This window comes from Nycticebus coucang, chromosome 16, assembly GCF_027406575.1.
Source record: "Nycticebus coucang isolate mNycCou1 chromosome 16, mNycCou1.pri, whole genome shotgun sequence".
Lineage (NCBI taxonomy): Eukaryota > Metazoa > Chordata > Mammalia > Primates > Lorisidae > Nycticebus > Nycticebus coucang.
In genome coordinates this window covers 3,864,860-3,882,224 of record NC_069795.1, presented here as the reverse complement: position 1 = coordinate 3,882,224, position 17,365 = coordinate 3,864,860, and the positions used below count along the sequence as shown (strand labels likewise).

Sequence of the window (17,365 nt, the reverse complement as noted above, 5' to 3'; positions counted from 1 at the left end):
TTTGCTCAACAAGCACAGATGACCTTTCTCTTCACCCGGTGGCCCCAACCCTCTAGGTCTTTTGTTAGGGGCCAAGGCTGAGAGAGCTCTGCTGTGGAGGCCCAGAGGTGGCAGCAACACCATGCCCAGAGCAGGTGACTCTTCCGGGAGGGTGCTATGCCCCCCACATGGCCATGCCTCCCCCTGCCCTGGGCAGGGAGCTGAATCATGCCAAGCTGCTGACGTGGAAGCTGGCCATGTGCAGGTCTGGGGTTGGGTACACACGGGTTACACCCAGGAAGGGATAAGCCATGCATTTCCCCTGATAATGTGTGTGACTACCAAAGGAATCTGAAAAATATTGGGACCAAGGTTACTGGGGAAAATGGACAGGCCTGAGGGCAGCCCAGAGAAGACCCTCCCCTGGTCCCATCTTCAACAGGGACTGTTCCCCACAGAGACAGGCCACAGGTCAGTGCAGTAGCCTAGAAGAGTGTTCTGTTGTTGGTTTGATACGTGCATTGTCAACCAACCCCTGAAATTGGTTATTTTTTCTTCCATGAGAATTATCTACATTTCCTAAATGATGACATCTGGAACTGGGCAATGCTCTGCTGGGCACTCAGTGAAGGTGCCATCTGTCTTTGGGGATGGTGTTGTCTGTCAACTCACATAGAGAGAACAGTCACCATGTGGGAACCTGTCAGCTATCACTCATGAGGACGTCTACCTTTGACTATGGAGTAACTGGTACCAGATTAGCCCTTCCACCATTGGCGACTATAAAACTACAAGCAACAACAGTTTACAGGTGTTGGTCCACTGACAGCATCAGCCAGTGATCACTGAGAGAAGGGAAGCCACAAGAGAGGGATCCTGGGACTGCCCAGGCCACAGCACAGCGGTCTCACCAAGCTGTGGGCACAGAGCTGGAATCAGAAACTCCTGAGGCTGCTGGATTTTCAAGATAAGAAAGAAAGCTCTCAAAATATGAATGTGTGTCCCTTAAAGTTTTAGTCAAATATTAAGCTGTTCATGCCACTAGGCAAAGCAACTGCTGGGAGCAGAGCGAGCCCTGCAGGACTGGACTGAATGACCAGAGCAGCACCCTCAGGCTGAGATTCCTTAGCACTCTGAGAAACTGCAGGAACAAAATGTGTCATGGGAGCAGCCCTGATATGTTCTGGAGTAAAGAATTCTAGATGCATTCTGGAAAAATGTTAAAGCAAATCTTAAAGAATCAAGTTAACCTGTAATTGAATTAACTGCCTGTATCAGTCTACTAGGGCTGCTATAACAAAACCCCACGGATGGGTGGCTTAAACAACAGAAATGTATTTTCTCCTAATTCTGAAAGCCAGGAGTCCAGATTGACTTGTTTCTTATGAGGCCTCTTTCTCTGTGCTTCTCATGGTCTCTCCGCTGCACAGGCACATCACCAATATCTTAGGGTCCACCTTCACAGGTTTTTTAACTTAATCATCCTTTTACGATACTGTCTCCAAGTATCATAACATTCTGAGGTACTGAAGATTAGAGCTTCAACATATGAATTTGGGAGAACAGACTTCAACCACTAACACTACCTGACAGAACAAAGCTCATCACTTCATTAACTTCGACAACCAAGCCCAGATACTCAAGTTAGCATCCATAATGTCCAACACAAAGTCAAAAGTCTCTAGACACAGGACAATACAACCCACAACCCTTAGGAAAACTGGAGAATAGAAATTGACCCAGAAATAATGCAAAAATGTCCAAGAACTTAAAGAAAAACATAAAAAGATAATGAAGGAAGATAAAAAAGAATCTCAAAGGAAAAATGAAAACGAAAAATAAACTAAATGGAAATAATAGAAATGAAAAATACAACATCTGAAATGAAAAACTCATGGTATGGGCTGTAGATTAGATACTGAATATTAGTTGCTGCAGAAGAAATGGCTGGTTTACTTGGAGCCAGTGTAATATAAACTATCCAAACTAAAGCATAGAGTGAAAAAACCTAAAAAAAAAATAATTAACAGAATTTCAGTGACTGTGAGACCATATCTAGCAATCTAACACACATGTCTTTGGGGAGCAAAGAGAGAAGAGTCTAAGTATTTTAATAAATAATGGTCAAATTTTTTGGTAAACTTGATAAAAAGTATAAACACACAAATCCTAGAAGCTCAAAGAACTTCAAAGAAGGTATAGACAAAGAAAACCAAAGCATTAAGGCACAGTATGATCAAATTATTGAAAATAAATGATTTAAAAAAAAAAGAAAATAAATGATTAAAAATCCTTAAAGCATCTGGGAAAAAAGACATACTGCATAAAGGGGAACATAATAAGAATAACAACAGACTACTTATCTGAAACAATGCACCCCAGAAAGCAATGGAATAACATATTTAAAGTCCATTAACTTTCCATGGGGAAGTTAGAATTGTACACTCAGTAAAAATATTCTTCAACATGAAGGCAAAATACTCTTTTAGATGAACAAGGCTTAGAGAAGCTGTCAGTTGGAAACCTATTCTCCAAGAAGCCTCCAAGAAAATTCTTCAGGCTGAAGCTGTGGCCATGCCTTGATTCGGGACACTCTCTAGGTCACCCCAGCTGCTTCCCACCCGGCTGCTTCTGTTCTGCTAGGGCCTCTGCTGGCCTCCGTGAGTATTTTCATTTATAACCCACTCCAGCCTCCAAGGCTTCTCACGTGGTTTGTCACAACTGTCTTCTTGCTAGTCTCTGAAATACATACATCCTTATCCCTATCCAGGCAAAAATCTGCCTTAATGATTTTTTTAAAATGAAAATCTATGCCACTCCCCTGCTAGTCCCAGGCTCCCCACAGCCTGGAAGGTAAAGACCAAACTCCTGAGTATGGAAAGCAAGACCCTTTATAAACTAGACCCCCTCCATCATGCTCCACTTTTTCTATGCCAGGCTCTTTGTTGTCATATAAGCATCTCACAGTTCCCTGCACACAATGATCTCCGAGCCTTTGTTAGGGAGTCATCCTTGCCCCCACCACACCCTTCCTCCATTCTTCATGTTGCTAACTCCCATCCTTCCTTCGGCTCTTAGCTCAGGAGTCACTGCTTTCAGCAAGTCTCCCTTTACTTCCCCAGAGTACACACAGGTGCCCTTCCCCTCATCCCCATGGCACATTTGTCTACCTAAAGGATAACACTTATAGCCACACTCACTTGTAAGTGAATTTAAACTTTCTTGTGTATTCATTGTACCACAGGTAACAGCTAATACTGCAGCTTTCCTTGTATCAGACAATACTCTAAGGGTTTTTACCTGTTTCATCTCATTTAATCCTCTCAACAATGCACAGGAGGGGCTAAAATGACCATCTCCATTTCATAGTCTAGATAAGTGAAAGAGTTTGCCTACGTAACACAGCAGGCGCGTGCCTGACATCAGATACCAAACCACACCTTTCTCATTTTGTATCCCCGATCTAGTGTGGGCACATGGGGACAGACACAACAAGGTAGTTGAGTGGGACAGCCCAGAACTTTGGGGAACTGAAGGTAAAATTTGCCAACTAGCATTGCCCATCACATAAATTACCTTCTGAAATTAATAAAATAGAATCTAGGCTTTACTGACCTGGGCAGATGCAAATATTTAAGGCAAGCTTCTACTTCTCTTGATCAATTTCTTTGTCTGTAAAAAGGGAGGCAGAGTGAAAACTTTACAGATGCTCAATGACATCTCCACAGGCTCCAGCACCCAAGTGTGATACCTCCCTTCACACTGTCATCAGAGGAGAATGTAGTTTTATTACCAAAATGTACACACCTACAGTCCCTGACTGTGGGAGGGGAAGGCTGAAGGGCTTACCGACTTGGTTCCCCCTCCCAGCATCCTGGGCTTCTGGTGCTCTATTATGCTCGTCAATATAGTGAGTAAATATCATTTTAACAAAGTTTTTTAAAGTCTAGGACTATCCACATAGCAAGGACCAAAGCTAATAGAAGAAAACAAAAAACAGATGAATCAATACTGATGAGAATTTTCATACAGAATTAGGAAAGAAATGAAATTACAAATGTCTTGATGAGGTATAGTTAGGGGATATAATTGGAAAGACATGAATTTTAGTACATTTTAAATATGTGTACCATGTAATTCCTCTTTGCACTTTTTCAAGAAATTTTAGTTAAGATTTAAACTATTTTAAATGTCTCTTTGGTATCCGAGTAGAAGTTTTCATTTGTTTGACACCATGTTGAGAAAAGCCATATTCGGGCCAATCTTAAAACTTAAAAGTATTTAAACCATTTAAGTTACCACATGTCCAGGTAAAATGATATAGTAGGAGCTGGAAAAGTGTGGCTGAAGGACCAATTGCCTGTGTTTTAAAGAAAGCTTTATTGAAACACAGCTATGCCCATTGGTTACATACTGTTTACAGCTACTCTTAAGCTATAATGGCAGAATTGACTAAGCTGTATGGCCTACAAAACCCACAATATCTACTATCTAGTCCTTTAGGCTGGACACAGTGACTCACGCCAGTCACTCTAGCACTCTGGGAGGCCAAAGTGGGTGGACTGCTTGAGCTCAGGAATTCAAGACCAGTCTGAGCAATAGCAAGACCCTGTCTCTACTAAAAATAGAAAAAAATTAGCCAAGCATTGTTTTGGGTGCTTGTAGTCCCAGCTACTCAGGAGGCTCAGGCAAGAGGATCCCTTGAGCCTAAGACTTTAAGGTTGCTGTGAGCTAAGATGACACAGTATTCCACCCAGGGTGACAGAGTGAGACTCTGTCTCAAAAAATAATAAAAATAAAATAAATAAATTTTAAAAGAATATGCCTATTTCTATGCTATAATCTTAAAACTATCTAAAAAGAATTTTTAAAATAATGATGGAGGGAAATACTTGTATTCTATTTCTTGATAAACAAAATGTTACAAAAATAGCCTTAATCTTTTCCCCTCTCCGTAATCTTGTCTTAAAAATGATGTATGTTGGTTGGCGGGAGACAATTTTCCACAAGTTACTCACATTTCTGTGCATCTCATGAATAAAGAATTAACTGTCCTTATGGTGTAAGATACAAAATTAAGGTTCAATGTTAAGTGTGTCTTGATATCTGGGGAAACTGAGAGGGCCTCAACTGGCCTAACCACAGTTCTCCTCCCCTCTTTTCTCTCAGGGATAAGGTCCCCTAGCCAAACAACCCTCCCCTGGTCAAGGTCCCCTTGGCAAACAACCTTTCCTGGATAAGGTCCCCTCACCAAACAACCCTCGGCAACCACAGCTCTTGCTTATCCTAAGTAGCGGATTTCAGCTCCCTGCCAGCCCACAGAGCTATTTAAACAAGCCAATCACATCCTCCCAGGGAACCAGTGAGCGCCACACCCTCTTGATACTACAAAGCCTGCCTCCCACAGCCTGGGCTTGTTCACTCTGACGCTGAATGCAGCTCCCATGTGGCCCTGCATGGCGGGCAGGGTCCTCCTCCCCAGGCTGTGAGCATGCACCACCTGTCAACTACAATTGCTCCCATCCATCCTGGGTTGCATATGCTGTGTTCAGGCATCCCATAACTCGCGGGTGGAATTCTTCCCTCACCAACTAGATGTGTATGAGGCAGTCAAAACATTTTTTTCTTCTAAACTATCTTTTCAAGGATGTTTGTGTAGCAAACAATCTTGGGAAATAGATAAGGTGTCTCCCTCTGGAACAAAGGGCAGGCAAGCATTCTGTCTCTTATAAAAGATGTGAGTCCCTATGGTCAGGATTCCTCTCCTGCAATGCTGCCCATGGTGTGCGCAGGCGTCCACTTGAGCGCATTCCTGTCCCCTGGCAGGAGTAGAGGGCAAAGGGAACCTACAGCAGCTTCCTGTCATTTGTACTACTTGCTGCAATGTGACTAGTAAAGTCTTTTGTCTTTGAGCCTAGGATCTCTTGTCTCCTTCCTGCAGACTAACTTGTTAGCTTGCAAATAGGATGAAAGCATGGCCCTGCATAGTTCTCTGCTGACACTGACAAACTAGGTCAGATTAAGTGTAGAAACTCCTGTCACTACCTGCTTTTAGAATAGATATTTTCTGCTCATTAAGTTTGCTGAGCCCCATCATAGTACATACATATGTAGGTGTGTATGGTTTTGCCTAATTTAATCTGTTTGCCACTTCAAAGATGTCCACCTCAGGACACCTCTGAAGAACTAAAAAAGGACAATTAAGAAATACTGTTAAGTCTCCATCTTTCTTTAAGACTGCATAATATTCCATGGTATTCATATAGCACAATTATTAATCCATTTGTAGGTCTTTGCCTCTTACATGTTTACATGGATGGAGCTGGAACATATTCTTCTTGGCAAAGTATCTCAAGAACGGAAAAACAAGTATCCAATGTACTCAGCCCTACTATGAAACCAATTTACAGCTTTATTATGAAAGCTATACCCCAATTATAGCCCAAAAATATAGGGAAAGGGGAGAGGGGAAGGGGAAGGATGGGTGATTGGTGGGACCACACCTACGGTGCCTTTTACAAGGGCACATGTGAAATTAACTAGGTGTAGAATATAACTGTCTTAACACAATAACTAAGAAATCGCTGTGAAGGCTGTGTTACCAGTGTGATGAAAATATTTTAAATTGTATAAAAAACCAGCACATTGTACCCCATTATTGCATTGATGCACACAGTTATGATTTAATAATAAATACTGGTAAGAAATATCTCTTAATGGAGCGCTATTTATCCTGTCTCTGTACGCTTGGACCTTTCGACCGGGGATCGATCTGTCCAGTATGTGACGTACACAGCAGAGTTCAGGGTGTGTGTCCCCTTCTTGTTGGCCTATGTTTCCTATCAGCTCATGGGAATTAAACATTTCAGCAAACTGCCCCTACCCTGTGCTCACAAAGGAAGGTGGGGAGTTTTCTTAAGCTGACTATATCTTTGCCAATGACCCTACAAATATGATCTTAAGCCACAACTTGGCTTTCAGAATTAGTTCCTGGTCTGGTCCTTAGTTCAACATTCCCTGGACAGAACACTATTATCGTGTGGCAAATTATCTAGGAGCCATGGAAGAGCCCACGTGCACAGGCAGCTGTGGAGCCAAAAGATTCATGGGCCAAATCAAGGTGCTCAAACCATACAGTTTACTAAATCAATTTATAGCACCTGGAGGAAAATGAGGGGCAGGAGAAGGTTCATATCTTACTGAGGGTGCGAGTGGGTGGAGGGAACACCCCTGGATCCTGAGCACGAGGTATGCACCTATCCTCCCCGCTTTCTGAAAAGGGGCAGGAGGTGGGAAGGGCCGAGGGACTGCACACTCCTGCTTTATCCAAGGCTCAGGGGCAAGCATCCTGTCCCCGCTGCAGCCCGGAAGGAGCCCCGGGCCCCCTACCCTCCTCTGCGTTTTTGGGTCACAGAGTGTAGCTGATTTCAGGATGATGGAGCTGTCAGCCCAGAAACGCACCATCACTTCGTACGACGTGGCCTCCTCATGCTCTTCCCCCTCAGATAATGTTCTTGTGGACTCCATCCTCTCATCACATAACCCTCCTGCAGGGTACACCCCTCACTGCCCATGTTGGACACACCTTATGAGTGTGTGCCTAAAGACTGCACTCAGTCTCAGATAAGAGCAAACTATCCTAAATCACTCTCTGATCATTTGCACTGACCAGGACTCCTTGGGTACAAGTAATAGACATCGGCTCTTTGGTGGGCTAAATTGTACATACCCCTCAACTTGCTAGGTGGGAGCCCAAAATCCTGTCCTCAGAATGGAACTGCATTTAGTGATAGTGACTTTAAAGAGGCGATTAAGTTAAAATTGCAGTGTCGGGGTAGGACCCTAACCCACTTTGATTAGTGTCATTAAAAGGAGAGGAAATTTGGACACACAGCCCTTAGGCCCACCAATGCACGGCCACATTAAGAAGTCACCCCCCACCTCTCTCTCTCACAGTCCTGCACCCTCTTACCTCACCCTGCATACTCTGGACACACAGCCAACAAGGCTCACTGGCCTATGCTCAAGGCAAAGAGCGCATACCTACCTCTTCTCACAGCAGCTTCTAGAATCTTCGGAGAGTTCTAGAAGCTCCAGATCTCCCACCTGTGCCCTGAGAATGCCCACAGGATGAGCAAAGTGAGGGGTGGGGCTGGCACTGTCCTCCTTTTCCTGGGCTATGGGAGGAAACATCTCTGTCCTCTGCTTCATCTCGCCCCACCCCACCCCACCCCCACTGCACCCTGAAGACAGGGAGGAAGCCGCACATCTCCCCTGATTATCCCAAGCCTCAGGGAGCGCTGCAGAGGTCACTGCAGACATCCAGAGCAGCCCGGGAGGCACGTGCTGCCTCCAGCGCTGCTCCCCTCCAGCTACCCCAGTCCGGGCTCTGCTTCCGCACTTGTACTCCCCCATCTGCTGCATTCCACTCTTGGAAATGTTGTTGATTTTGTCACTTTCCACAAGAGCCATGTGACAGTGGACATAGCCTCCAGCAAATCCTTTGTACCCTCTCCTGCCTATGAGAGGCAGAAGGCTGTGGCCTCCTGAGGTGGGTGAACAGAGAGGGCAAGGGGTGTAGAGGGGCCTGAGGGACACAGAGGGAGGCATTGCAGCCCCCTTGTCCTTCCACCACCCGCTGGGGGGACCCAGCAAACCAAAGGAAAGCAGATGACCAGCCCAGCCAACATCCCTGGGTGGAAGTCATCAATTGCCATACTCATGGTGGCTGGACAGTACTTCAACCCACAGGACACTTGGGTCTACTTACTGTGGAGTCTGGGGTGGGAGGTGCTCGGACCAGGTAAAAAGCTGCTGGGCTTTTCCTCCTTGTTTCACAGAGTGGCTGCCTGAAATACAAAACACACCCACCTCCCAATCTCCCAGAAACAGCTGCAAGTGTGGTTCAGGGAAGTTGGAGAGCGCTCTTCCCTCATCAGGGATCATGGAGGGTGCTCTTCCCTCACCAGGGAGGCTGGAGGGTCCTCATCCATCATCAGGGAGGTGGAGGGTGCTCATCCCTCATCAGGGAGGTGGAGGGTGCTCATCCCTCATCAGGGAGGTGGAGGGTGCTCGTCCCTCATCAGGGAGGTGGAGGGTGCTCGTCCCTCTCAGGGAGGTGGAGGGTGCTCATCCCTCATCAGGGAGGTGGAGGGTGCTCGTCCTTCAACAGGGAGGTGAAGGGTGCTCATCCCTCATCAGGGAGGTGGGGGGTGCTCATCCCTCATCAGGGAGGTGGAGGGTGCTCGTCCTTCAACAGGGAGGTGAAGGGTGCTCATCCCTCATCAGGGAGGTGGAGGGTGCTCGTCCCTCATCAGGGAGGTGGAGGGTGCTCGTCCTTCAACAGGGAGGTGAAGGGTGCTCGTCCCTCATCAGGGAGGTGGAGGGTGCTCATCCCTCATCAGGGAGGTGGAGGGTGCTCATCCTTCAACAGGGAGATGGAGGGTGCTCTTCCCTCTCAGGGAGGTGGAGGGTGCTCATCCCTCATCAGGGAGGTGGAGGGTGCTCATCCCTCATCAGGGAGGTGGAGAGTGCTCATCCCTCATCAGGGAGGTGGAGGGTGCTCGTCCCTCATCAGGGAGGTGGAGGGTGCTCATCCCTCATCAGGGAGGTGGAGGGTGCTCTTCCCTCTCAGGGAGGTGGAGAGTGCTCATCCCTCATCAGGGAGGTGGAGGGTGCTCGTCCCTCATCAGGGAGGTGGAGGGTGCTCATCCCTCATCAGGGAGGTGGAGGGTGCTCATCCCTCATTAGGGAGGTGGAGGGTGCTCTTCCCTCTCAGGGAGGTGGAGGGTGCTCGTCCCTCATCAGGGAGGTGGAGGGTGCTCATCCCTCATCAGGGAGGTGGAGGGTGCTCATCCCTCATCAGGGAGGTGGAGGGTGCTCATCCCTCATCAGGGAGGTGGAGGGTGCTCGTCCCTCATCAGGGAGGTGGAGGGTGCTCATCCCTCATCAGGGAGGTGGAGGGTGCTCATCCCTCATCAGGGAGGTGGAGGGTGCTCGTCCCTCATCAGGGAGGTGGAGGGTGCTCGTCCCTCATCAGGGAGGTGGAGGGTGCTCTTCACTCATCAGGGAGTTGGAGGGTGCTCATCCCTCATCAGGGAGGTGGAGGGTGCTCGTCCCTCATCAGGGAGGTGGAGAGTGCTCGTCCCTCATCAGGGAGGTGGAGGGTGCTCATCCCTCATCAGGGAGGTGGAGGGTGCTCATCCCTCATCAGGGAGGTGGAGGGTGCTCATCCCTCATCAGGGAGGTGGAGGGTGCTCGTCCCTCATCAGGGAGGTGGAGGGTGCTCATCCCTCATTAGGGAGGTGGAGGGTGCTCTTCCCTCTCAGGGAGGTGGAGAGTGCTCATCCCTCATCAGGGAGGTGGAGGGTGCTCGTCCCTCATCAGGGAGGTGGAGGGTGCTCATCCCTCATCAGGGAGGTGGAGGGTGCTCATCCCTCATCAGGGAGGTGGAGGGTGCTCATCCCTCATCAGGGAGGTGGAGGGTGCTCGTCCCTCATCAGGGAGGTGGAGGGTGCTCGTCCCTCATCAGGGAGGTGGAGGGTGCTCTTCACTCATCAGGGAGTTGGAGGGTGCTCATCCCTCATCAGGGAGGTGGAGGGTGCTCCTCCCTCATCAGGGAGGTGGAGGGTGCTCTTCACTCATCAGGGAGGTGGAGGGTGCTCTTCACTCATCAGGGAGTTGGAGGGTGCTCGTCCCTCTCAGGGAAGTGGAGGGTGCTCGTCCCTCTCAGGGAGGTGGAGGGTGCTCTTCCCTCTCAGGGAGGTGGAGGGTGCTCTTCACTCATCAGGGAGGTGGAGGGTGCTCGTCCCTCTCAGGGAAGTGGAGGGTGCTCGTCCCTCTCAGGGAGGTGGAGGGTGCTCATCCCTCATCAGGGAGGTGGAGGGTGCTCATCCTTAATCAGGGATGTGGAGGGTGCTCGTCCCTCTCAGGGAGGTGGAGGGTGCTCATCCCTCATCAGGGAGGTGGAGGATGCTCATCCTTAATCAGGGAGGTGGAGGGTGCTCGTCCCTCTCAGGGAGGTGGAGGGTGCTCATCCCTCATCAGGGAGGTGGAGGATGCTCATCCTTAATCAGGGAGGTGGAGGGTGCTCGTCCCTCTCAGGGAGGTGGAGGGTGCTCTTCCCTCTCAGGGAGGTGGAGGGTGCTCATCCCTCATCAGGGAGGTGGAGGGTGCTCATCTTTAATCAGGGATGTGGAGGGTGCTCGTCCCTCTCAGGGAGGTGGAGGGTGCTTTTCCCACATCAGGGAAGCGAAGTCTTTCCCCAAAGCCTTGAGCAGTAACCCTGTATGTCTCCTAGGCCAGAGGAGTGTCTCATGGCCACCTCCAGTGGAAAGAAGATGGGAAAAGTGAGTTCTCTCCTCCCCCTTGTCTGTAGAGTGGTGCTTGTGTAAGAAAGAAGAGAGGAGATATCGGGTGGGTACCCCAGAAACCACTTGTTACAGGATGTCCTGGAGGGAGCACACCTTTCTGGCACAGGGAAATTCTGGCACTGGGAAGTTAGGGGGAGAAGGCACATGGAATGAGCCAGCGGGCCTGCAGAAGGGCTGTGATGGGCTCCAACCCCCAAGAGTGTGGGGTAGACACCCCTGCTATGCAGACAGAGGGGGTGGGTGATGGGAGAGAGGCTGCACAATGATCCCCTGAGAACTGAGATGTGCGGAAGCTGTGCAAATTCTTGCAACAAAATGAATTTTAAATGATAGTAAACTAAAGCCAGCTTGTTCTTTTTCTCTAATTAGCAGGCGGAGACCATGAGATCAGACTGGCTGTTGACAGAAAAGGGAAGGAAAAATTTCCCTGCACACTGGAGAGGTGAGAGGCGACATGTGGCCCTCCTGCCACACATGTGACAACATCAATCACCGCAGCTCATACACACTATTGTGTGTGTGTGTGTGGGGGGTTTCCCATTCCTCACATTTCCCTTCATGTGTGGGATGTCTCCTGGCCTCTCGTGCCTCTTTATCTGCTCAACATGGTAAGTGAGGGTTTGGGTGTGATTTACTCGACTGGTCAGTGTGGGGAGAACCGGCCCTGGTCACCGAGCGCCTCCCTTCCTCCTGGTGAGAACCAGCTGCAGGGAGCAGGAGCTTGCCATGCTCCAGGAACGCCCTGACAATGGTGCCTGGACAGGAGCAGTCCTGGGTGCAGTGGCAGCTGGAGTGGAGGCTTCACTGCGGCATCGAGAGGCCGGGAGCATGTGGCTTCTGCATCCCTCCCCTCCTCTCTGGCCTCACGTTGGGGGCTGCTCCTCAGCGTGTCAGCTCACACCACCTTTGCAATTTTTCTTATTGACACATTCAGGCATTTTGCTCTGGGTTTCTGCTCCTTAGCCAGTTTTCATATGTGGAAATAAAAGAACTGAAAGTTAATTTTATTCCTTGGCTGTTGGGGTACCCACAAAGAAGTGTTAAAGAAATTAGTGGTGTGGGCGCCTAACGTGCTCTCTGGTGGCGCCGTAGCTCAGACTGCCTTCTCAAGGACTTTGTGGTCACACAGAATGAGCCTGCAAGGGGACATCATTGTGCATCACCACTGGCTGGCAGCTTCTGAGACAACGGCTTGGGTCTCCCACCCCGAGTGTCTCCCTGTGGACAGCCCAGTTGTGTGGGACCCCCCAGGAGAAGCCTCAGGTGCGAGTATTCAATTCACTTCCAAATAAATGAAAGCTGTTTTATTTTTTAAAAGAATGAAAAGCACAGAATTATATTCATCTTTTTTAATTGTTAGGCCAATTGTGAGTACTAAAACTCAGAACAGTAGAACCATGCTGTGAGCCGAGGGCCGTGGGTCCAGGAGGGTGTCCTCGTGTCTGGTGGGAGGTGGCCGAGCTCCAGGGACCACCGTGACAGGGCTGTGACAGTCGCCAGGCAGGCAGATGCCCTGGCAAGAGGGTCTAAAACAAACACTCCTCTAAAGTGGGTGGGATGGGAGGGAGGAAGATGCGTTAGTGAGAGTAAGTATTATTTTTTAACAGATTGAAGAACCTTAAGAGAACAAGTATTTCTTTCGCTTTTAAACAGCTACAGAGTTTTTACTAAAAAATATCAACAGGAACATTCATTAGAAAACGAACTGTCTTCCATCTTTTAGTTGCCAAACCTTTTCCTTCTATCCCAAGTGAGCCAGAAAGGGCAGCTCTCAGGGGTTTTGTCTGGAGATATGAGGAGAAGCCAGGAAAAATGGGGTCCCTGCAAGGTCTCGAGCCCCATCTTTCCATCCCTGAACCTGCACTCAGCCTGCTTCAGGCTGCCCCATCTCACTGTCCTCAGGCCACCCCAGACCCCTGAGAGTCTTTCTCACTAATTCCAAATCTTCAGCCCCCAGGTGTGGTGAACCCGCCATACCTTCGGGGGGGTTGTCAATGGTCTTAGGGGTGAAGCACCATGGGAACCCGGGGACGCTGCTGTCAAAACAGCAGCCCTTATTTTGACACTCGGAGGCCGTGACACCAGGGAAGCCACAATTCACTCGCTCCCGGGGGAGCATGGAGCATGTCTCTGAAAGGGTGTGGGCGAGACATGGAGGTAAGTCGGGGCGAATCCCCGGACGTTGTCATCCACACTGGTCCATCCAGCCTTCTTCTTCAGTGAAGTCGGCCACCGCCTGGCGAGGCGGTATAAACCGCACGGGACTCAGAGGGAGACATAGTCCTAGTGTCCTGATGTGAAAACAGTTAAGCTTGGGGATCTGTGGGCTAACAGGCTACAGCAGGTCACAGGGGAGGACCCTGGAGCACCTTCCCCGTCTGTCCCTGGGGCATATGAGGGCGAGGAGCTGGCCAGGATGTCCTGGCAGGGAGTCCAGGAGGCTGCTCTCTCCAACTGCTTTGGCACCTGGGTGGCCTCAGTTTTCTTTGAAGAATTCCTGGCTTTATGGGAAAGATCTAGGCCAGTTTCCCACTGGCTGGGTGGCTTCTTGGAAACCCCTCCCAGCATCTGCCTCCCATCCTAAAGTGAAGGCGGTCACTGTCCACGCCCAGAGTGGCAGAGGTAGTGGGAGAAGTTGAGCCGAGGGGAGGGCAGCCTTGCTGGGTTGCTCACTCTCTCCTGCTGCTGCTCCCACCCTGGAAAGGGATTTCCAGCCCCTGCCCTCTGGCCACTCCAGGCACTGTCCGGCCCACCCACTTTCTGTCACATGAAGGAACTAATGGAAGTAATTTCCACCTGTGGGCTACATCTGTAATCATAGTTTTCTAAATATCCATTCTAAAAGGATCACTAACCCTGATTGAGCCTTGGGCCAGAGTGCTGGGTGGGGAGGGGATTGCCATGACCACCTTGAGCCACCCACAGCACCAGGGCTGGGGACTGAGCAAGCGGGAAGGGCCGGCAGTGGGGACCCTCTCACACACACCAACATCATGTCCTCCCTTGGATTTTGAGGTCCACTCACTCCCTGCCATGGACTCGGGGCCTTCCTAGCTATCACCTGACACTGTCCTCCGCCCACCACCACCACCCAGCCCATCCCCATCCCCAGGGTCAGGAAGGGCCTTCGGTGAAGTAACATCACCTCTTCCCCCACCTTGAAACTGTAACTAACAACAGTGAATAAGTTACTTAGCACCTTGTAGCTGGCAAAGCGCTTGTCAGGAGCACCTGCACGGCTGCGTTTTCTTGACAGCCCTGTAAGGTGGGGACTTGTTCCCATGTTGCCCAGGGAGGAGTGGGGACTTGAACAAGTCCAGAGGAGGAGTGGAGATGCCCCTCTCCTCTCCGCAGGAATGTGGGCCCTCTGAGCCACTTGATGACTCAGTGTCAAGGGCACATACCCTTAGGGAGGGTGGTCTTAACTCCCCAAATCATGAAACCTAGGGGACCCAGGGAGGTCCAGGAACCCATGACAGAATTCCTCACAGGAGGCTACCAATGGGACCGGTCATTGGCTATATCCGTGTGGACTCCTAGGGGGTAGACCCCTGGCTTGGACATTCGGAAGCACTATTCTTATGCCCCCAGCAAAGATTCCCCTTTGAAATATGACATTAAGAGCAGCCTAACATCCTAGCATGGACACTGGAAGACAGCCACCAACCAACGGAAGTGACTTCCCCATAGTGTCTGTCCAAGGCCTCCGTGGGCCCTGCCATCCTGTGCTACCCTTCATCTGCTGTCATTATTCCTGTAAGATGGAGAGACTTTCAAAGGCCTTGCTGGGGACAGTGGCCCTGGAGGCCTGCACCAACCTGGCTGTGCCCCGAACAGGAGCAGGAGGGAGTTCGCCTTACCTGTCGGGCCCTCAGCCAGCGTGCTGAGGGCCAGCGAGACCAGGACCAGGGCGCAGATAGCCTTGTGCTCCATAGTGGCCTCAGCGTCCTCTCTGCTCCAAAGGAGACCACGGTCAGGGATGCGACCTCCCCTGAGCCCTCGAGTTTATACCTCAAGCTCTGTTTGCGCAGAGCTCAGTTGACATTTGCTTAAGGAGGTCCAGGTCCTCCCTGAGAGTAATCTCCACTGATTGAAAGGTGTTTCCTGGACCCTGTCAGAGCAAATTGCTAAGTTTGTTGATAGCGACAACACCGTCTCTGTGTGCACCTGGGTTGAGCGATGTGAGATTCAGAAAGTCCCTCTCTTATCCCATGGGAGTGCCCTTAATCCAGGTAAACATTACACACACCACACACCTGATTCATAGGGTGGCCCGGGAAAGGCACAGTAGGTCATCACAGAGCTGTTCACAGTGTCCCCTGCTGTGGACATTCGGGGGGGAGGGGAGCTGATGAGGCCCATCCACCTGATCTTGTCCTTTTAAAATGGGCATGAGAGCAAATTTAAACTATTTTGAGAATCTAAAGGTGGTGGGGAGGGGGGAAGTGCCTGGACAAGCTGAGTTGGGGAGGGAGCTTGGCCCACGTGGCATCTTTTCTGCATGAGTTCTATACTGTTGGCATTTCGATGTGAGCAAAAGCACCCTCAGGTCCTTCTTGAGGACACCCAGCCTGTCCACAGGGCCCTGCCCAGGCGGCATGGACCCTGACAACCTGCAAGTGCTCCCCATCCTAATGGAAGGAACCTCATGGGCAAGTTTACTTATGTATCCAAATGAGGGGCGGGGGTGGTTCTCTTATGTTTCTTTGGCGGGTGGAATTATTTTAATAATGAAACTGTACACCAGAGCTGACATCGAAAACTGATGAAGTGGCCCGGCTCACTGTGCCCGTGTCTGCCTCTCCACAGAGTCTCGGCTCTGGCTCGTTCCCCGAGCTGTCCTGCAAGATTCCATTTTAACAAGGGCCCCTCCAACACCACCAGCCTGTTCCCCACCTAGCTCTACATGCCCCTTCTCATAGCCCTTCTTATCTTCCCATGCACAAAGCAGTTCCCTCACTCCATTTATTATTTCTGCAGCACCCCCCAGACTGGGAGGCCCTTGGGGACAGGAGTCTTTGTCTATTTTGTGCATGAGGTGGCCCCAGGCTGGAATAGCACCTTTCACAGGCATTTGATAAGTAGCTGTTGAATAACTGAATGAAGGAAAAAACAATAGGAGAAATGTTTTCCTTCAGGGAGAGATTAGGTTCTGAGGAAAGGCCACTGCACAAAGCAACTTCCTTCTCTCAGGTGACCTAGCAGAAAGATCAGGGCAGCCCCAGAGGGGAGCCTGGATCAGAATGGGGGACGCCACCCCCTTCACCCTTCCCAGGGTCCCTGTGGGGTGGATGTGCAGGCCTGGGATGGGCGATGCTAACGATTATGGTGGCTTCTCGCCAAAATGTCTGGGATCAAATGAGAGACTTTGGAGAGGGAAACGCAAATGAGCAAGGACCTGCCAAGAGAAGGTCTGTGTCCCGTGAGGCTGAGGCTCTGCGGATTTTACCACCAGCAACTCCACGGTCCCAGGCCTGGTATCAACTCCAGATAAACACTCACACTGCAGCAGAGGAAGCACAAAGATATTCTTTTTAGCGCTGTTTGAATAGGTAAAAAGAAAAAAAAATCAAGCAAGGAAGAGAAGAAGGGAGAGAGAGAGACGGCCATATAAATGTTCACGTGTGTTCATTAACCAGGGAAAGGGAGAGAGAACTTGAAGTGCAGTCGTCCCTCTGAATGGGGGTGCTTCCGGGACGCCCCTCAGACACCAAAATCTGGGAACAGGGATTATATAAAATGGTGTTTGTATATAACCTCTGCACATCCTCCCACATACTTTAAATCCTCTTTACACGACTTGTAATACCTGACACACGCAATGTCCACAGGGCAGTCCATTTCCTTTTCTATTATTACTTAATCTGTGTGGATTTGATGTAGTATCAGGACTTTTAGAAAGAGAACGCTCTTTGACTCAGTAAATCTACTTTGGGGTTGCCCTGAAGAAAGAATCCTAAACACAGAAAAATCATTTTCGCATGGAGATGTTCATCAAAACAAATTTTGGTTAA

The 17,365-nt window shown here is 49.8% G+C and overlaps 1 protein-coding gene across 1 annotated transcript; it reads right to left on the bottom strand.

Annotated features, from left to right (window-relative positions):
* Positions 1–12,685: 12,685 nt before the first annotated feature.
* On the bottom strand, positions 12,686–15,362 carry TFF1 (trefoil factor 1). The gene is made up of 3 exons (XM_053565411.1): positions 15,212–15,362; positions 13,329–13,481; positions 12,686–12,894 (listed from the first exon to the last, which is right to left on the bottom strand). Exons 1-3 carry the CDS (start codon positions 15,282–15,284, stop codon positions 12,878–12,880), a joined length of 243 nt encoding a protein of 80 aa, XP_053421386.1. The 5' UTR covers positions 15,285–15,362; the 3' UTR covers positions 12,686–12,877.
* Positions 15,363–17,365: the final 2,003 nt, after the last annotated feature.